At 54.6% G+C, this 20,841-nt stretch overlaps 2 protein-coding genes across 5 annotated transcripts in view; one reads left to right on the forward strand and one right to left on the reverse strand.

Annotated features, from left to right (window-relative positions):
- Nucleotides 1-12,092, reverse strand: part of SIK3 (SIK family kinase 3) — a 69,660-nt gene extending 57,568 nt beyond the window's left edge. For 3 of the 4 annotated variants that reach the window (XM_079326538.1, XM_079326537.1, XM_079326535.1), the window contains exon 1: nt 11,836-12,092. In XM_079326538.1, coding sequence (XP_079182664.1) covers nt 11,836-12,030 — 195 coding nt within the window. In that variant the 5' untranslated portion in view covers nt 12,031-12,092. The remainder of the gene's footprint in view (nt 1-11,835) is intronic. The other variant, XM_079326536.1, reaches the window with a different exon arrangement.
- Nucleotides 12,093-12,788: 696 nt separating this feature from the next.
- Nucleotides 12,789-19,445, forward strand: PAFAH1B2 (platelet activating factor acetylhydrolase 1b catalytic subunit 2). Its single transcript, XM_079326549.1, has 6 exons — nt 12,789-12,930; nt 13,951-14,038; nt 14,563-14,652; nt 15,407-15,523; nt 15,757-15,879; nt 16,451-19,445. The coding sequence occupies exons 1-6, from the start codon at nt 12,899-12,901 to the stop codon at nt 16,727-16,729; spliced, it is 729 nt and encodes a 242-aa protein (XP_079182675.1). The 5' UTR covers nt 12,789-12,898; the 3' UTR covers nt 16,730-19,445.
- The last annotated feature ends 1,396 nt before the right edge of the window (nt 19,446-20,841 follow it).

Consider the following 20,841-nt stretch of genomic DNA (forward strand, 5'->3'; position numbering starts at 1 on the left):
TCGAGGTGACTCACTCAAGTCACACATCATAAACACTTCTTACTCCAGCCCTGAATTAGGAGCACAGAGAACTCAAACAAAGCTCCTGTGACACATGCCATTCCTGCAGAGCCGCTCGAAGCCTCTCCTGAAACCAAAGGATCAAAGCAAATACAGGGCTGGAATTGCCATTTGAGATCTTCAAACGCATTTAAGATAAGAAGAAAAAGCCTAGTAAAAACCAAAAAGCTATCTTAATCACCATTTTAATTGGGAGTTGATACTCCTATTCTAACAAAACCACTGGAGCATCCATCCTAGCGCTGATTCCAACGCTCAGGTGCAGGCTGAGGTCTCCAGCAGCGAGGGGCAGGAGGCAGCACTGCAGACTGTGCAGAGCAGCCTTTGTTCTGGGACCCAGAGGAAAGATCTGCCAGGCCCAAAGCACAGCTCCCTGCAAGGCGATAGGATCTGACCTCGGAGCACAGGAAGCAAAGCTTTGTTCAGGCAGCAGGGAAGGAAGGCGGTGCTGCCACACCGACACTGCGCAAGCCTCGGCACTTGGGAGACTGCAGGTGGGGAAACCAGCAGAGTTCTGCTCTCACCTCTGCAGAGCTGCTCTTGTTTGGACAAGCACGTTTGCACTGGTGTCTATTTGAATGATGACTCACTCCAACAAGCCAGGGCACCCTACCACACACAGCCCCGAAGTGCTGACTTAGGGCTTGGGATGCAAATCCGGCAGGAAGCAGCGCTTCCCGACCAGGGCCACCCAGGCCTGGTCACTGCTGCCACTACCCTCCTCCCAGCCTGGATGACAAATTCTAATAGAAGATGACAAGAACAAAAAAATTGTATTAAATACTCTTGCTCTTAGAGCACTTCTAAAGTTGCTTTTTTCTTCTTTTAATATTCGTGCTCTGCAAATCTGAGAGCCCAACTGCGAGTCCCCTGTGTGCCTCCGAGGGACGCGGGGCAGGTGGGCTCTGGGTGCCTGTCCAGCACCCTGTCCCTGGTTCAGGAATGCTGCCCAGCACCCCATCCCTGGCTTGGAGGCGAGCCCGTGGCCACCCTGCTGGTGGCACTCCTCCAGCCACTTCCACTTTTGTCTCCCCAAACATGTGAGAGTCACAACCCGTGACGAGCCGGGCAGTAATTGCCGTATCGATTTCGACGCTCCTCCGGCTGGAGCAATGCCTGTAACTGTAAACCATAAACCTTTTAATATCCCGCTCAATTATGAGGAAAACAACTCCTGAGCAGCAGCATCAGTCAGGGCCTGCTGCTGAGCCTGGCTGGGGATGGCCAAACCACACTGAGACACTGTCAGGGGGACAGAGCACAGCCAGCCCTTCCACGTGTCACTGGCAATGTTGGTGCTCTCAACCCTTTTGTGCTGACCTCACCAAAGGGCTGAAAATGCTGGAACACACGGAATGAGAGGACAGATAAGCAAACTGATGGTGCGCCATCAGAACATGACCTAGTGCTCGTGCAGCCTCTGGGATGCTCACAAATCCAAGAGAAAGAGCCGAGGAATTAAGCAACTGTGTCTGGGCACTGTCACACAAGGCGGACTTACAACCTCTGTTATTTACAAACAGTTTCAGGGGAAGGGAAACAATCTGAGCGACTGCGTGGCATTTAGAAAACATTCCCATCCACTGCAAAAAGCACAGAATCATACAGAGTATCCTGAGTCAGAAGTGACCCATGAAGTCGAACTCCTGTCCCTGGGGCATGGGACAGCCCCAAGAACCCCACTATACACTGAGAGTGCTGCCCAAACACCCCCTGAGCTCCTGCAGCCTTGGGGACGTGGGCGCTTCCCAAGTCAGGTGCTTTGATGACATAAGAATGAGATGAGTGGAGCACACCTCTAACCCCTGACTGCAATCCTGACGTGGGTCACCTCAGCAGCCCTGTCCCCAGGAAAAGGGGCAGGTTTGGAGACACTCAGCCTGGAGAAGGCTCCCACCTTGCTCCGTGCAGACCTGACCCGCTTTTGTCTCTGTGCTGCCAGCCAGCCGGGCTTTGTTGCCATGGTGAAAGCTCTGACACGTTTAGTTTTCCCACTAATTTCCTGCTGCACTAAAGCTGCTGCTGCTCTGCACCTCACTGCCATGGCACACAACAAGGAGCCCCAACACCCCCAGAAACAGGGAACAGATCCAGCCACGTGCTGGTCACTGCCAACAGCACTGCTCCAGGCAGCTTTAGCTACACCTCCTCAATACCCCAAACCCATCTGCCTTAAGCCCTACAAAAGTTCAAGAGATCTGACCATCACTCAATATGGAGCTGGACAATTGTGATCTCATAATTAGGGGCTGTATCCCACCTTACCTTAAAAGAAGGTGGTGCATTTCAAATCCCAGACACCAAACCACCATTTTCCTTTGGGTTCACATGAAGGGACTGAGTTCATTCCCAACTGTGTCAATGATAAGTGAAAACAAGGATCCAGTTGTGTCTGTGGAACCAAACTGGGACCAGCAGCACACGAGGAAAAGCAGAGACTGAGGCCCACACTGTCAGCTGATGACTCAGAAACTGCACAAGCGCCCACTGAGTGGGAAAATACCTATAGTCAGCCTTCACTTGTCATTTTACTGTGTAATGGGAGTCTCAGCTTGGAAGAAAAACACATGAATATTTTGTTCTGACTAAGCACAGGTTTCCCCATGTACCTCAGCTCTGCCAGGGCAGTGGGCACACAACACCCACGCTGCAGCAAGGGGGAGGGAGCGACCGTGATTTCCTTCTCCACCAACTCTGCACTTTGTTTCTAACATAAACCGGCTGAATTAACCAGCAGAAAGGAAAAGTCTCTGGATTTTTTTTTTAATCTTACACTTCCCAGAGCGGCTCAGGGGAAAAACAGCCTCTGTGGTAGCCAAGTATTAAAATCCTTGTTCAGAGAATGAATCAGAATGATTTTTATTGGTTTCCAATGAGATTGTGCTTGAAAACAAACAGTTGCTGTACGACTGACAACCCCCTCACTGTGTCAGAGAGATGGGAGAACATAGATGGGCTTTGTAGAGCTGAGAACATGCTCCTCCATGGCTGCTGGGGAGCAGTTCGATTTCATTAATGGTACATCCACATGTGCAAAGAAATAGAGCACAAGCTAAGCTGTATCACCATCACTTTGCTGGCAGAGTCCTCTGACCTCCAAAAGTGCTGAAAGCAGCCACAGCTGCCCCAGCCTCGGGGTGCAGAGCAGGAGCTACAGCAGGAGCTTCCCAAAAAAGAGCCCCATTGTCTGCTGGCCACCTGGGACCCAACAAACCTGCCATAAATCAGGCAGCACATGATCCCTGCTCTGTCCAAGGCAGGGGAGAGGCCGGGACAATTCCCGGCAGCGGCGGCGGCTCGGGGGGAGCTGCCCAAAGCCCGGCGCTCCAGCCAGCCCCACAACCTTGACAGAGCCACTGGCGAGGTTACAGCCCAAGGATTTCCTACAAGCACATCCAGAGAGGAAGGACTAAGTACCCACACTAATACTTTTCATCTTTGGTTGCTGGCGGTGCTGTGAGCTTAAATGAAAATTTGGGGCACGCAGAGACGTGATCACGCTGTCACAGTGACTGACAAAAGCAAAACCCTTTCCTGTAGCACTAATTATTTCAGCTGAAAGGGGCACAGACAAACAGCTTTAAGAATTTAGATATCCATGTGACAAGAGGCATTTTTTCCCCGAATTTATTCACTGTCACTGTCTGAAGACTGTATCACAGAAAATCCAACTGGCTCTGCCTACCTGGCAAGGGTACCCTGAGCATCATCACTGCTCCAGACTCCTGCGAGCCTGCAGGAGCAGCACGACACCTGAACAGACTGTATCCTTCCATTCCACAGACAGGAACCAGCTCCAATTAGGCTCAGTGCTGCAATTCAGGGTGTTATCTGATCACACTTGACACACAATGACACACAGCTCATAAACGTACTCCTTGCATTAGGAACACTTGGCGTTGCGAAATGCCACAATTAGTTTTTAGGCATCAGCTTCAATGCAGCTGCCTTCACCCAACTGCAAGAAGCCTCAGGGCTCCAAAGATACTGTCCCCTGAGAGGGGCCAGAAACACACCTGGAAGTACCTGATGAGCCTGAACACAGGCAAACAATTCAGAAGCACTTTAGGTTACATGACAGATCCCAGAGCCTTAAAAAAACCCTTGTGCCCACAGTGTGACGGTCATGGGTCTGTCACACACCCATCCCTGCTATCCTCCATACACATTCCAAAGGTATTCCTGCAATTAACACTCTCTGCACGGACAGAGCTTATGCAGCAAAAGGCACAGCTGAAAGCCCAAGACAGCCAAAGAGCCAGGACGAGCTGAGACTGACTTGTGTAGGTAAGGAAAAACCTGGAGAAAATGTGTCTTCCCTTCTGCTGCAGAAATGCACACGCACTTCCCCAGCCCCGAAAACACCTCGCTGCATCCCTCTCATTCAGAACTCCTTCCAACAGGACCAACCACATTTTAAAAGTTATTGGAAGGAGACAAGAAACATCCATCTGCTTGCTGAAAGGCAGCAGACGCACACAGCCTCCAAATCCAGACTTTAATTGAAACACTTTAATCTGCTGCCGCGGCCCCGCATTCTCTGTATTCCCAGTAGTGCCGAGGCGTGTGCTCAGCTAATGGAGCTCTGACAGTCGTCCTGGGCCTGGCTCCCTGTCAAACCACGCTGGCCTCCAGCTCCAGCACGCTGATACCCCACAGACTCCTTTGCTTCTAACCCATCTTCCAAATGCACTGTAATTAATGTCCTATAAGTGCAGCCGAGGCTTTCAGGAGCCGAAGGCAGAGCCAAACCATACAGGAGAGTGGCAGGAGATCCCCAGCTGCGATGGCAGCACCCAAGTGGGCAGTCAGGAACAGCCACCTCCTGCCCTGCACAGCACCAGTGCTCAGGCCAGTCCCTGCACCCACCTGATGGAGGCACCCAGCACAGAGCCCTCCTGCCAGCAGGCCCCAGTCAGGCAGGGTTTGGGAAGCTGGGTAGCTCCCACTCCAGCCCCTGGGAGGACAAGGGCAGTTTATCCCTGTGGCTGTGCTGAATCAGCCCCTGGACAGGCTGAGCCCAGCCCTGCCCTGCCAGGCCAGGTGAGCCCCAGCCCGCTGCTGCTGCACCCTGCACTGTGCCAGGTTCTGTGTCTGCATCCATCCTCCCTTCAGACACGTCCTCAGGAACTGCAGCTCCTCTGTCAGAACTGCATTCACCTCTGACAGCCATCACACACCCTGCACAGGCAGCCACCCCTGCACTCACTGCAGCTGAGGGGCACGAGCCAATACTCTTATTTGTGCCTTCGTTTCAAACCTCCCATGGCCAAAGTGCTTTCAAGAAGAGCATCTGCACTCTTGCCACTGAGTTATAGCCACAAAGTGCAGGCCTAGGCCCCCATCCCAGGAAAAAGTTCCACATCTTGCACAGAGGGATGCTGGAGTCTCTCCCAATATACCTGCACTGCACAGGGACCAGCTCTTTCCTACAGCTCTTCCAAGCTGCAGCTGCCCTGGCTGGAAATTGTCCCCAACACTGCACACAGAGAATAAACCAGAAACACCAGCAACATTTTTCTGGGGTCAGACCACGCGCTCTGAAAGGACCCAAAGCTTCAAAATAACACCTGGCCAGGTCTGACAGGCTCCAGTGAGATGCAGCTCTGCTGCTGCTGTGCTGTCCCAGGATCTCCTGCCCATCCTCTGATGGCAGAGCTCAGCTCAGCTCCCCCCACACACACTGGGCTATTTTTGAGCCCAACGTGTCAGTTCCACTGGCTGTGGGAGTTTGTTTGTGTGGGATAGCACGATCCCATACTTTGAAACTTGGCTGAAGCCACAGAATTCCCTTTTCATGGAACCCTTTTGATGGCCATTTAGCAGAGAGGGCGAGGTTTACCCTCAACTAGAGAGACTTGGGGTCAGAATTACTAGAAAAAGACACATAATGACTAATAATGAATCAGCCTTCAGTGGTTTCTTCATTTAAGTGTTAACACAGCTCATTAAACCCCTGGCCTGGGATCAGGAGTAAGGCCCTGAATGCATTAAATGAGCACAATGGTTTAACCAGAGAATCTCCAAACTGCTGTATTTAAACCTGTGCAAGCTCCAAGCCATTTCAACCTTTGCTCGTGCAGGTTCAGCTAAATGCAGCATCTTGCTGGGGGTGTGCAGAGCACGAGACCCACCACGGTCACACAGGGAAATCACAACTCTTGTAAGAATCTTTTCAGCCAGGGAGAACTTCCACCACAAACTGTGAATTCTACTCTGCTGGCAATGCTGGAGCAACTTCCCAAAGCTTTACTTTCATGGGGAAAAACAGAGTTGTTATGCAATCAGCTTGGTGAGAGCAAGAAGGGGCAGCACCACTGCACAGGGCTGATACAGGAGCCAGCAAGAGGACGTGGGAAAAAGGAGCTTAGAGCTGCTTCTCTGTGAAAATGTCTAATACCCAAGGAGCCCAGTCTCCCAGCAACACACTGCCATTTCCTTATTTCCCTCTCACGTAATTCCTCCTTCAAACACAAATGAGGAGACAGCTTCTAGAAACCCTCATTAGGGCTCTGCAGCATTCACCAAACCTCTGGGAGACCCTCCTGGCAGAGACACCCACAGCCCTGCCTCCTCCTGCTCCTGTCAGTGGCTGTTCCTCAAGGGGCAGAGCTGTCCCTGCCCAAACCTCCTGCAAGTGTTGATTTCCTCCTGCTGCAGCAGCCCCAAAGCTCTGCTACAGCAAATATTTGGGAGGAAGGGACACCACACAGGAGTGGGAAGCAGGTTGAAGAGGTACAGAAGGTGCACCTACCTTACCCCCCAAATAAGCTAAGAGGCACACAGCTGAGAAGTAGATATTAATTATCCTGCTCTCTTACAATATTCTCCCTGCCCAGGAAGGCTCAGGACACATGCCACAGCCCCCTAGCTCACCTGCCCACTGTCAGCTGGCTCTACTGTTTCCACCTGTTAGCATCTCAAGAAGCAGCCTGGTCTCTAATTCAATCATGCTCTGGCATTAACATCTTGGTAATCAAATGTTATTTGCTACAGCAAGAAAAACATTGCAACGAAGCATAAATGTCAGTACTTCAGCCCACAGTTGATACAGGCAATAGCTCTCAGGTTTTAAGGAAATATTCCCTCTTATCCCCACTGTAGCAACTCTGCTTAGCCAAAGTTCATTTCTAGCTTTTAGGCTTTTGCTAAATCTCCCCACCAAATGAGAACTAAAATACAACTCTCCTGCAGCACACCAGCGAGGAGAACAAAGGCCCTGTGAGCAGCAGGATAATGCTGCCTGTAGAACTGGCCATCCACAGCCATCAGCTTCCCTTATGGCCAGGAGAAACAAGAAGCAGGTGAAGCACCACCAAACACTGCGAAAGAAAAGGCAAAGAAGTGCTGAAAGGCGAGCAGGCGATTCCAAAACGTGCGGCTGTATTGAACAATTCCACGCACACGAGGCCGGTGAGTCAGGGCTTATCAGAGCCAGGGGCAGCTGCTGCAGGCACCTCAGCACCAGAGCCACGTGCCTGGCTGCAGCACACTGCAGCCACCAGGGCTTCTCCACCTTCACCCTCGGAGCTGAGAGCGCTTTGCACCTGAGCAGAGAACCCGGCCCAGCCCCCCGTGCTCAGACTCAGCAAAGCCCAGCTCTCCATCCATGGAGTCTGACAGCTTTTCATCCTGTTTCCAGTGCCACAGTGCCCACCTCCAACAACTCTGGTGAAAAATGTGTTCCACTGATGATTCCAACTCAGCCAAAGACAAACCACAGAAATTAAGCCTGTTCTCTCATGGAAGAGAACGTCCTCTCCCGTTCTCCAGAAAAGGCTTAGCTCCTTAGAAAGAAAAATCAGCTCAATTCTAGCCTTCCTCCAGTTGTGCTTGTGCTGGTAGAAGGGCTGTGTTCTGCCAAGGATGAAAGCATTGTGGATTTGGGTTACTATCCAGCAAAACAACTCCAGGTACCCCTTAAACAGGATCTCACGACAGACAGCCAGGGAAACTTGCTCCAAGCTTTGCCCATCCAGATACAACAGAAATTTAACTCAAACCTAAGTTGACAACCAGCCTGCAAGAAGCTAAGGCAGCACAGCAGGAAGATCACTGCACTCGGGAAGGAGCTGTGCTCTCCCAGGACTGTCAATTCCATTTCAAGGGAAAGATGGATGTGAAAGTGACTCCAGTCATGAGAGCAGTGCAGCCACGGCAGGTACACCCTGCTCGTGCTCCAGCTGCACTCCCATCACATGGAGCTGAGGGAAGGGATGCAGCCAGCACAGCAGAGAGCTCTAGCAGTGCCCAGTGACCAGAGTGTCCCTCTCTGTCCTCCTCAGCCCCAACAGCCCCTGAAGACTCAAACACAACAGCCAAAGGGCACGGGAACATAGGCTATGTGCTCCTTGGCACGCTCAGGAACATTCCCTGACCAGCCCTCATGAAAAAACGTGGCATTAAAAACAACCCCACCGCCTGAACAGAGCTGGAATTCTAATGAAGTCACTTGGATGATTTATAAATGGAAATTCTGTGGAAAACAATTCATTCAGCAGGTCACTCTGAGGATTTTTAGCACAGAAACAAGGGTTTCTCATAAAAGATGAGAAGAGACAAAAGGAAGGGAGACAGAAGGAAGGATGCAGCAAAATTCCCCACAGGTGCCCAATTCATCCCAGTCAGAGCAGTGGCTCCAGCTCCTGCCCAGCCATCAGAGCAGCTCTGACAGAGCACAAGAGTCCAACTTTGCATGGGCAGGGACTGAATGTAAATTGCTGCCTTGGTTAATACGTAAATTGCCGACTGTTCCCTTCTATTCCATCAGCTCCAGCAGAGACAATTATGAATACAGGCCTCCTGCCCTTTGGGATGATTAACATTCCCCTTCCTCAGTGTCCCCAGCACTGCTGACCCACATTCAGCTCCTGAAATGCAGTTCTGTGTAAACTGCAACGTTGGGTGTCAGCAGAACGTGCCAGCCCAGCAGGGCCAGGCTCCCTGCTCCTCTCCCTAAATAAATGCAGTGCTCAACTTCCCAAGGGCCAGGAAAATCCCTGTCCTTTCTGATCTGACCAGGCATCCAACTACCCTCCACTTCTCTTTTTAGGGAAAAGGGGACACAAGCCAGGAATGTTATCTCGAGCTGTCATGTCAAAGTCCACTTGACCTGGTAAATGTCCACCGGAAAGGAAAACAGGATCCAACACTGATCCACAGACCACCTCAAATTCCAGGCTCAGCAATGCATACCAGTCATTAACTTCACCTTCTGGAAAAGGCCCAAAATCACAGGGTACATGTATTTCCAAGCTGACACGGACACTCGGAGTGCAGTTCCGTCTGAGACGGCGGAGCAGCGCGGTTCCCAAGGAGGGGCTGTGACAAGCAAACCCGCTTTTCTCTAAGAGAATGTGACATGGGGTCAAGTTTGTGCAGGGATTTGGTGGCTATATTTGAACTGCCCGGTTCTCTTACGCAGCTACTGCTGGGAGATCAGGATCACCTCAGGAAGGGGCTGCCAGCACAGGCAGCAACCGGGCTGCGCTTGCGTTTCGTGATCAAAGAATTCTTTCACATCCCTAAACGCGCCCATTTTGCCAAGGTTTTACTCGCTTCCAAGTTGTTTCCATTAAGTCAAAGTGTTAAAAGTGTAACTGTGATGAAGACAAGTTTGCAGTAGCATTATTTTGCACTTCTCCTGCCAGTCAAAAACAATTCCCCATAAGGATTTGCCCTTTGCAACGCATTCACATCAACACCTCCCTTCTAACCTCAGGAGTCCCAGAGCCTGAACCAAGCAGCTCCTTTCTCCTTCCTCACTCCTCTCCCAGAGCCAACAGCAACAGTCCTGTCAGCGAAGGAAAAGTACTGAGCCCACAGTGCTCAGGGTCTGCAAGCAGAACCCAATCCATTCACTCACACTCCTCTCCAGAGGCTGGGATTTGAAAGGAAACCTGACCTCGGAGTTGAGAAAGCTTCCAGGTCAAGTTTCAGCTCCAAGCTATCCCAGCTCAGCTGAGCAGATGGCAGTTGTTCCAGCACAGGTATTTCCCCAGGCTTGGGGAGCCCCCAGAGCTCAGAGGGACAGGGACTGGATCTCCTCCATGCAGGGAATGAATGTGCTACAGGTCGAAACTCCTGCTCCAGAGCCCCCAGCACCTCACCTTCCCACCAGAAAGCCAATTATTGAAGTCCAAAACCCACCCTTGGTCACTCCAGGGCAGTAGGAATGAGTGTACACTGTTATAAAGCAAAGCTTTCCAAGCCCAGTGTCCCCTTCCATCACCCAAAGCCAACGTGCAAAATCCAGCCTTGCTCCTGTAAACGTGGAACACAATTTCCAGATAAAATTTGTGTGCATATTCTGCCATTCTTTGGACAAAGTCAACTATTCCTGCACAAATGATGGTCTCTGCTTGGGTATTTTGCAAACTTCAGAGTCAGCACCACTGAGAAGAAATCTGGAAACAGGAACAGGAAAGCAACTTGGAGCTAGATCCCTCCTTTTCCAGGAGTGGTCTCCACTCAGAGGGGCAGTGTCCTGAACTCATCACCCATTTCTCCCAGCAAGGTTCAGGTTCATCATGGGGAGAACAGCAGCACAGAACACCTCAAGTGTTAAATTGTGGCATCAAGCACTTGCAGGCACAAAACAGCTGTCAGGGCAGGCAAATAGAGCCCAGCTCTGAAAAAAACTGTCCAGGAGGTGTTATAACTGATGTTTAAATAGCCCCTGAAATTAATTTCACTTTATTATCTGGGCAAAGAGCCAGAGCTCCAACAAACCAAGGCGATGGTGGATTTCTCCTCCTGTTTCAAAACAATGCTGCTCCTTAAACTGACAAGAGGGGCCATCCCAGAGAGTGATAGAGGGACAACCCCGGGAATTGATAGAGGGACAACCCCGGGAATTGACAGGGGGGCAATCCCAGAGAGTGACAGAGGGACAACCCTGGGAATTGACAAAGGGGCAATCCCAGAGAGTGACAGAGGGACAACCCTGGGAATTGACAAAGGGGCAATCCCAGAGAGTGACAGAGGGACAACCCTGGGAATTGACAAAGGGGCAATCCCAGAGAGTGACAGAGGGACAACCCTGGGAATTGACAAAGGGGCAATCCCAGAGAGTGACAGAGGGACAAGCCCGGGAACTGACAGAGGCACAAGCCCAGCCAGCTCCATCCTCCCTCTGCAGCGCTTCCCAGGAGCCAGCACGGAGCCAAGAGCAGGCGCAGGGCTCTGGTTCAGGCCTGTCTGCTGCCTGCCCATGCCAGCCCCGCTGCTGCCGCACTCCGGGGCGATCCCGGAGCAGCGCCGGTGCACGCAGCACGGCAGCCCCGGTGTCACGGCGCTACAGCAGCGCTAGTGCCGTTCCTCGCGGATCTGCTGCCGTGCTCCAGGGCTCGCCGTGCCTGCACCCACCCCGATCTCCTGCCATGCTCCGGGGCTCACCTGGCAGCGCGGCCGGACCTGGATCTACCTGCACTCGCTCCCTCGGGAGGCCCTCGCGCTATTCCCTGCGCTTTCCCACGGCCCTGGAGACCCGGCCACGACCGATTCCCACCGTTCCGGTAAGAACTGACCTGTCCCCCGCCTGCCCTCCGCGTCCCCGCCGGCACGCCGGGAGCATCCCCGGGTACCACGGGCGCATCCCCCCCGCTCCACCTCCACGTTATCCCGGTGCCACGGGACCGGCGGGGACACCCGTGTCACCCGTGACAGCGGCCCCGCTCCCCGGCAGCGCCCGCTCGGGGCCGGGCGCGCTCGGGGCCGCTCCCCGCTCCGTCCCCCCTCGCCGGGACGGCGCCGCGACCCCCGCGGGGGACTCACCTTGGCGCGGGTCACCAGGTGCGTGGCGAGCTTCACCACGGCGAAGTTGCCCTTGCCGATGGTGCGCTCGATCTCGTAGTAGCCGATGCGGGCGGGCCCGGGGGGCCGCGGGGGCGGCGGGGCCGGGGAGAGCCGGGGGGCCGCGGGGGGAGCCCCCGCTCCGCCGCCTCCTCCCGCCGCAGCCGCCGCCGCCATCTTGTCGCGCGGAGCGAACCCCCCCGCGGGGCTGCGGCACCGCGTGAGCTCATCCGCGGGGGGGCGCCGGGGGGCGGGCGGCTGCCATGGCGACGGGGGCGGCGCTCTGACGTCACTGCGCGCGTCACGGCGCGCGGCCCGCGCCGGGCGCCCTCGCGCGGCGGGCGCGTGGGGAGGGAGGCGCGCTGTGGCTTTGGGGAGAAACCCGAGGGAAATGGGAAACGTGATAATCGTGATGTCACGACATCAGGGACCCCCCCGCCCACATACACCTGGGTCACGCCTCGCTTCGGGAGGATAATGACGTCACATGGCGGTAGAATGACGTCACGGAGAGGTGCGGCAGAGGGTGGTTGGTGCTGCGGTTTTCGGGTGAAACCAGTGAGATATGGAAGATGAGTCTGACGTCAGACCCCAGCGGGGATAGCTGAATGATGTCATGGTGAGACCGCCCCATCTGGTGCCCCCCGGGGCTGGGGAGCTGCTTCAGTTTTGGGGCGAAACCCACGGGAAACTGGAAACTTGTTCTTGCGACATCACTCCTCTCTGGGACATCAGGAAACCCCCACATGCAGGCCACGCCTCATCTTGGGGGCAGAATGACGTCATGGGTGGTAGAATGACGTCATGGCGAGGGGCGGGAGGTGCTGTGGTTTCAGGGTGAAACCCACGGTAAACAGCAAGAGGATTCCTCATGACATCACGCGTTCAGGGAGTGACTCCATCCCCCCCATCGCATGACGTCACGGGAGCGGCGCGAGGCGGGATTTCCGCGGGCGCGGGGCGGAAGCGGCGGCCGGGGCGCGCGCGGCGAGGCGGAAGCGGAAGCGGCGCAGGCGCGGGGCCGAGCGGAGGGGACGCGCCCGCCATGGAGTCGCGGGGGAAGGAGCCGCAGCCGCCGTGAGTGCGGGGGGAGCGGGGCGCGGGGCGGCGCCGGCCCGGGGGCACCGCGGAGGGGCGGGGGGCGGCGGGAGGAAGGACGGGAGGGGAGGGGGCGCGGGGGAAGCCGCCCCGCTGAGCCCTGCCCGCCGCCATGGGCTCGGGAGCCGTGCGCGCCCAGCGCGCTGCAGGCGGCGGCCGCCGGGAGCATCATCCCGCTGCTCTTCCCGCTGCACATCCTTCGGGGTCTGCAAGGATGGCGAAGGGCTAGAGCATCTCTCTGATGGGGACATCTGGGAGCTGGGCCTGGCCAGCCTGGAGAAAGGAGTCCCATCAATCCATACAAATATCTCCAAGGAGTGTCCGAGCTCCGTTCCAGATTCCCTTTAGTGATGCCCGGTATCAGGAGAAGGAGCAGTGGCCAGAAACTAAAATACAAATTCCTCCTCAAGGTGGGGAAGATCTTCTTTCATGGGTGGCAGAGCCCTGGAGCAGCTCCCCAGGGAGATCGTGGGATTTCCCTCTCTGCACACATTCCAAACCCACCTGGATGCATTCCTGTGTCACCTGCTCCAGGTGACCCCGGGGGGGTTGGACTGGATGATCTCCAGAGATCCCTCCCAGTTCCTAACGGTCCTGGGATTGTGGGATCAATCCCACCACGATGCTGTGCTCCCGAAGGCAGATTATCCACCTGGGCTGTGGAGCTCAGCAGCTGTAAGCTGGATCTCTGGGCACTAATAGGGACTTATCCTCAGTCTCAGCGCTTGCTGCTGAGTTGTTAAAGCCCTGCATGGCTCAGGTGTGGGGCTGCAGAGCATCCTCAGAGCTGTGCTTTGCTCTCTGTGCCTGCCTCCAGGGCAATGCCTGCTGCAGACTCACTCTGCCATGGAGCAGCACCCGTGTTGTGGTTCTCAGCCAACTGCCAGCACGGCCAGGAGCAGGCAGGAGCTGGGGTGCAGCAGATTCCAGCTGCCCTTTCCCAGCCCTGCTGCTGTGGGAGCTGCTGGAAGCAGTGGGTGTGAGCTGTTCTTTCCACAGGAACAGAATGGGCATGGGGGACTCCAACCCAGCAGCAGTCCCACACGCCGCCGAGGACATTCAGGGGGATGACAGGTGGATGTCACAGGTAAGGCTGGCAGGTGGATCCTCATTACTGGGGGGATGTTGGGCCAGTGCTGCCCAGGCCACTCTTGGCAGCCTGAGGTCACAACAGCTGGCAGCTGTCACTCCTGTGTGTCCTGCTGTGATGGAGCAAAGGAAGGGGGGTCTGGAGCACCTCTCTGATGAGGAGTGACTGCAGGAGCTGGGCAGGGTTAGTCCTGAAAAGGCTGAAAGGGGTCCCCATCAATCCATACAAAATCTCCAAGGGGTGTCAGAAGATGGAGCCTGGCTCTGCTCAGTGATGCTCAGTGACAGGACAAGGAGCAATGGCCGTAAACTAAACCACACCAAAGTTTCATCCAACCCAGGATCCTCACGGGCTTGTGGAGTGAGAGCAGTGTCCAGCAGCTCAGGGGTTAATGCAGGCAGGGGTGCTGGAGGGCATGGCAGCAAGGGAAACTGGTTGGGCAGCTGTCCCTGTCCTGCAGCAGAGATGGGTGCCCAGGAGCAGTTGTGACCTGCAGCTCACCCTGCTGCTCTCTTTGACAGCACAATCGGTTTGTCCTGGACTGCAAAGACAAGGAGCCCGATGTGCTCTTCGTGGGGGACTCCATGGTGCAGTTGCTACAGCAGTATGAGGTAGGGATGGAGGGAGGGAGGAGGGAGGGATGGTGGGAGGGAGGGAGGGGTCAGAGCAATTGGAGCATCTCTTTGACCCACTAGAGGCTGATCACATGTAACACTGATGACTTCCACTGCCCTCATTTTCACTGCTGTCTCCTGAGACATCCCTGCCCTGCTTCCTGAACTCCCCAGTGCCTGGACACTGCTTTACCTGGCTGCTTTTGCCTCCTTCTCTGAGGCCACGATCAGCTGCCTGCATTTTGGCACATGTACACAGCCCTCTGAGATTCCAGCCTCCTGAGGGCCATGGAATTCCCTGTGGCTGTACCTGCCATGGCCAGAACACACTCAGCCCTGTGGAGTTCAGGGTGCCAGAGGCATTGGTCCACTGGTTCTTCGCTAAAGTTATTGAGGGAAAGAACAGTTCTCTTCTGCCATGGTGGCAGCTGTGCAGCTTTGTTCACAAGCTGCTTCCCTTTGTTCTAGTTTTGTTACCTGGGGATGAGAAGGATTTAATAAGGTCATAGATTCCTTCTTCCAAGGCCTTGTGCTTGGGGACACTGCAATAGATCAGCACTCTGGGGCTCTGATGAGTTCAGCAAATCACTGCTCCAGAGATCTTCCCTCAGCACCTCCATCTCTTCTGACTGCATATAAAACCTCCTTCCTTTGTGGAGTGAGTTTTCAGAGAAGGGCTGGTGGCTCTCAGTGGCCTTGGGGACACTGTGTGGTGTCAGCTCTGAAGCAGCACGGTGCTCTCTGCTTGCAGATATGGCGAGAGCTCTTCTCCCCACTCCATGCACTGAACTTTGGGATTGGTGGGGACACCACGGGCCATGTTCTATGGAGACTGAAGAACGGTGAACTGGAGAACATCAAACCCAAGGTACGAGCTGCAGAGTTTGTGAGGGTATCCAGGTGAAGGTCACCTGCAGCTGCAGGCCTGGCACAAGTGCCTTCTCTGGGAGCAGTGAGCAGTGCCAGCGCCAGGGCCGAGCTCAAGCCTGACTCTCCCTGCAGCTCTTTGGCTACAGATGATGTTTATGCAGAGATTTCAGGGTCATCAGCCCTGTTACCACTTGCCCTGGAAAAGCTGGAAACGTTTTTCTCTCCTTGCAGGTCATTGTTGTTTGGGTTGGAACAAATAACCATGAAAACACAGCAGAAGAAGTGGCAGGGGGGATCGAGGCCATCGTGCGCCTGATAAACACCCAGCAGCCACAGGCCAAAGTGATTGTGCTGGTAGGGCCCAATCCCTGGGCTGTGCTCTGCACACTGGGAGGGCACTGGGAGGGCACTGGGAGGGAGCCACCCCTACTGGCTGGTGCTGGGAGGGCATTCCCTTGATCTCTCCTCTGCTTTGTGCCTCCCCTCACTGGCTTGGCTTTGCAGGAGCTCTGCTTAAGCCCTTCCAGAGCTGGGTGGGCTCATTCCCTGTAACAATCCCACTTCTTAATGTTACTGAGGAAGTCCTGTGAGGGTTCCCAAATTCCAGCTGGCATTGGGAATCCTTGTTGGTGTCCTCGTCCTTAGGAAGCTGCTGCCTGTCCTGCTGAGGAGCTGAAAGTGGATGGAAAGAGCACAAGCTGATACATTTAAAAAATAAAAGAAAGCAGTTTTCCTGGCAGTCAGTGCTGGTAGCTCATCTGACTCCTTTACTTGCATTTCACATTAGGCCTGAATGGACAAATTCTCATTTGAGGAATGAGTTCCTCTTGTCACAGACATCCTAAATCCTGCCAGGCAGCCCGAATTGGAAGGGAAATCAGTGCCATCAGTGACACAAAGCTCTTTTCTGCCTCCTCTCTGCCAGGGCCTGCTACCTCGTGGAGAGAAGCCAAACCCTCTGCGGCAGAAGAACGCCAAGGTGAACCATCTGCTGAAGGGCTCTCTGCCCAAACTGCCCAACGTGCAGCTGCTGGACGTGGACGTGGGCTTCGTGCACTCGGATGGCACCATCTCCTACCACGACATGTTCGACTTCCTGCACCTGACGGGCGGGGGCTACGCCAAGGTCTGCAAGCCCCTCCACGAACTGATCATGCAGCTGCTGGAGGAGACCCCCGAGGAGAAACGAGCTGCCCTGGCCTGAGTCGCTGCAGTCAGCGTGGAGAGCATCATCCAGCCCATCAGATCAGTTCTGTCACTGGCACTACAGAATCCTTCTTTCTTAAAGCACTTTCCATTTAGAATGTTGCCGGATGTCCGTACCTAGTGTTTTGAGGGGGAAGGCTCGTGTTTAACTGCTCTTGTACGTACCAGGGCCGGCTGGGTTGCTTTTATTGCAGGAGCAAATTAGCTGGAGAAGAGTTTTACTTTTAAATCATTCCCATTCCTCATTTAAAAGCAGAACAGGAGTGTCACTCTGTGCCCCTCTCATGTCTTGTTGCCCTGTGGTTGTCCTAGACCCCTTGTAGCCTGTCCGACAGCCCCGCTCCTGGCTCACCGGTCCTGGCTGCAGCCATCATGCTCTGTGTATTTGCCTGGGAACAAGAATCACATTCCACCTGCAAAAGCCAGAACAGATGCATTTTTCCAAGCTCGGTTCCACCATTTAGGCGGGTTTTTTTTCTTTTTTTTTTTTTTTTGTTTGTTTGTTTGGGGTTTTTGTTTGTTTGTTTGTTTACTGAGGGGGTGTTAAATGACAAGTGTTGCTTTCTCACTCCTTTCTGAAGCAGCTTGAAACTGGAATTCAGAAATTTAAAGAAGCAAACAGTTACCTGAAGTGGTGTAGCACTCCCCAGTGCTTGTCTCGTGCTGTGTCCCCAGTCCTGCTAGTGGGGGCACTTCCCTTCCTCCCACACAGCTCCCCTGGGAACGCTCCCATTTGGGTGCTGCTGCTGGCCCCTGCTCCTGCTGCCCGTGATGTTGCTGGCTTTTAGCAGTTGCTCACTGTAGGATTTTAATGATCCAGTAATTGGTAGTCACTTCCTCACTCCTCTGGAACTGACAGACATCCCTCAGAGGTGCCCAGGCTCTTTGCAGTTTTTTTTTTCTATTTTTTTATTAAGTATGACTGTTACATCCTTTTTTCTAAAGCAAGCCCACATGAAGAGCCCCTGGCTGCAAAGCCTAAATCACTCTGAAGCTTTACAGATCCCAAGGTGTATATTTCCTTATCACTACTGGTTTACTTGTATAAACAGTTTATTTGAGCAACTACAGCCTCTTAGAGTAAAAGGTGAAGTTGAGACGTAGCTTCTCCTGCCCTGGACACTGCTCCTCACCTCCAGCAAGGGAGCCAGAGGGGCAGGTGCCCTCCTGAAGGGCTGTGCCTCACACAGTGGGGTTTTGGCTTGGTTTGTAGTTCACAGGGCTGCTTGTAGCAAAATGACTTTTCATTTAAAACTGAGAGCTTCTCTTCCAGAAAGAAATTATTTGGACCTGAGAGGCAGAGCCCTAGATGAATTGATAACTTGCAGATAGCCTGTTTTAAACCAAGTCTGTTCCTCCCTGCCTTACTTGCTCAGTGGTGCCACGCTGGGTTTGTGCTTCCCACGGGATTCCAGGCAGGTAAAGCTGGGAGGAACAGAGAGCTTCACTCCATGCTCCAAGGGAGGGCTGTTCAGGTGTCAGGTGGCTTTGCTGAAGCCCATAGGTACTGTACATAGTCTGTCTGCCCTTTGCTGTAGCCAAGGGGCTGGTGTGTAACTCTGAGCTAGCGTTGAGGAATCCCCTAACGTCCCACTCATCCCCTCCTCCTGTAGCTTTGATCATAGCAGGATTCCTGCCTGGATTGCATGCATAGTGTGTGTTTTGTTTCCAGTATATGTGATCTACACACAGATGAAGGAAAGGTGAAGCATTCCCCTGGCCAGGATCAGATGCAGGGAGTTGCAGAGTGCCATGGGAGAGGAGGGATTGCACCCTCCCCCTGTGATCCTGGGGTGCTGCTCCCTGGAGCTTGATGGCCTTGCAGGGCAGGCTTTGAGGGAGCACTGCTCACACTTCCCAGAAGCTTCTGGCTGGAAATATTCGGGAAGGGCAAGTGGAAAATTAAATGTTGAAAGTACAGTGCAGTGGAGAGTTCCTGGGGAAGGGCTAATCCCATCCCCAGCCCCCTCAGGGAGCTGGGATAAAACCCATTTTTGCTCCCTGAGAGTTTTCCATCTCCAGGCTTGCAAGAAAAGGCCGTGTGCTAGTTTAATCTCTGCATCCCTGCTTCCCTCCCTCCCTGCTGCTGCTGCCTTTGGCTGAAAAGATGCTAACCAGGAATGTGCTCAGCAGCACAGCTCTGGCTGTGCAGCCTGTGCTCGCTGTGAGCCAGCCCCGTGGGCAGGGTGCCGAGGGCAATTGGCAGCTCTGCCTCACCAGGGAGGCTCTGCTGGCTCTGCTTAGGCTTGGCTTGCTGAGCTGCCACGCTCTGTGCTGGTTCAGTGCTCTCGGCTCTGCTCGTTGCTGCCTGGCAGGAAAGTGCCCTGCTCACCTGAGAGGTGTGGTGGGCGAGAGGGCTCCTGCCTCCTCTCACCCACTGCTGAAATCCCAGTGCCTCCTGTGAGAAAACTTCAGTTCCAGCTCTGGATGGCCCTCGGGACGGGGCTGGGCTGGAGCTGTGGCCTCTGAGTGAGCATGTCCAGTTTCATGTTTATGCAGCAGAGAGGAAAACAAACAAAAGATGTGAAATGACAGAGTCTTGTGAGGTGCTGGGGGAGGGTGAGGCAGGAGCAGGGAGGCTCCTGTACCTCCCCTCACTGCCCCGAGCCTTCCCCGGGACACAACCATTGTGATTCAGCTTTGGCAAAAATGCATCGGCTGGTAGAAGTCACTGTTAGTGCATATTTCGATATAAATGTCAATGTTTCACCCAGCGTGTCGCAGCCTGTGTGTGTGTGTGTGCCCAGCGTCTCCTGCCCTGTCCCCGCCGCTCTGGAGTCTCCGTGGGGACGGGCAAACCTCCCCCTGCGGCTCCTCCCCGCCTCTGGCACTTGTGCTCAGCCAGATCCTTGCTCCTCCTTTAATTCCTGCTTCCCCCCACTCCGTTTGGGGCTGTTTTTGTCTGTTTTCCCTCCTTTCCCCGTGCAGATCTGGGTGCTGCACCCAAACCTGTGAGCACGGCGCTGCAGGTGAAGGGAACTGGTTTATTCTGGCCCTGGACAGGACACCGGCTTGTGTTGGATTCCCGAGTGATTCTCTCGATGCCCTGGAGCAAACAGGGAGCGCACATCCCCACGCAGTCCCGCCCACAGCCATCCTGCAAGAGGCGACTCCAGTTCCACCGGAGCCGGCCGGAATTCTGCTTCTCTTCCCGCATGTCTGTCCCTGAGGTTGTCCCATCTGCCGCCAGCGCCGCCACCTGCACCTGGAAACCTGGGGCAGACTCCAAACTGTGGGATCCTCAGGGACAGGAGGGCCCGGAGAAATAAAGTGCACAATAGCAGCAGTGCCTTGTCTGTGGCGTTTGTCCCGTGGGGCAGAGCAGGAAGCTGCCCTGGGTGTCAGAGCCAGCCCAGGAAAGTGGCTCTGAGTGAGGCTGAGCCCCTTCCGAGGGGGATTTTAAATCAAAACCTCAAATTGCAGGCAAATAAAATATGATATAAAGGCCATAGAGTTGTTGGAGTGAGGCCTGGAAGCGGGAGGCTGGGCAACAGCTGGGATTGGGGGGTGTTTTGGGAAACACACCAAAAATGCAGTGTGGCATCACTCCCGCTTCCCCCAAGCTTGGGAAAACTCCCAAGTTACTTTTAAGTTATTCAATCTCTGGTGGTGAAGGGTGCAACAAACGGGAGAGGCTGCAGGAACCCCGGCAGGAGAAAGGAATGGGGCAGGATTCTTCCATGTCCTTATGGACGTTGAGGGAAGGCAGGCTGCCTGCCCCCTGCTTTGGGGGCAGGGGGTCTGGGGGTGCCTGCGGTGCTGCGGGCACCGGGGCCCCCCTGTTGGGGCAGGAACTCCATATGGGGTGTCCTATGGAGCAGGGGCTCCCTTGGGGGTGCTATACAGGACAGCGCTCTCCAGCAGGATCCGCCCTACAGACCAGCGCTTTTTCGGTGGGGTTACACGGGGAACTGAGCTTCCCGCGCAGGATCCATATGGAGCAGCGACTCTCCTTTGCAGCCCTATGCGGGCTCGGGGCTCCGCTATGGAGCGGGGCTTCCCCTGCAGGCTCCCACATGGATCAGGGCTCCCTTATGGCGTCTTCCAAGGCACAGGGCATCCCCCGTGCGGTTCCCCATGGAGCCGGGCTCCCCGCACGGGCCCCGGTGC

This window comes from Erithacus rubecula (assembly GCF_903797595.1).
Source record: "Erithacus rubecula genome assembly, chromosome: 25".
Classification (NCBI taxonomy): Eukaryota; Metazoa; Chordata; class Aves; order Passeriformes; family Muscicapidae; genus Erithacus; species Erithacus rubecula.

Bases quoted from the DNA above. Each gene is read 5' to 3' on its own strand.
- PAFAH1B2 (XM_079326549.1), top strand. From the start codon at position 12,899: ATGGAGTCGCGGGGGAAGGAGCCGCAGCCGCC. The intron at 14,039-14,562 runs GTAAGGCTGGCA...TCTCTTTGACAG, and splicing joins ATGACAGGTGGATGTCACAG to CACAATCGGTTTGTCCTGGA. The intron at 14,653-15,406 runs GTAGGGATGGAG...CTCTGCTTGCAG, and splicing joins AGTTGCTACAGCAGTATGAG to ATATGGCGAGAGCTCTTCTC.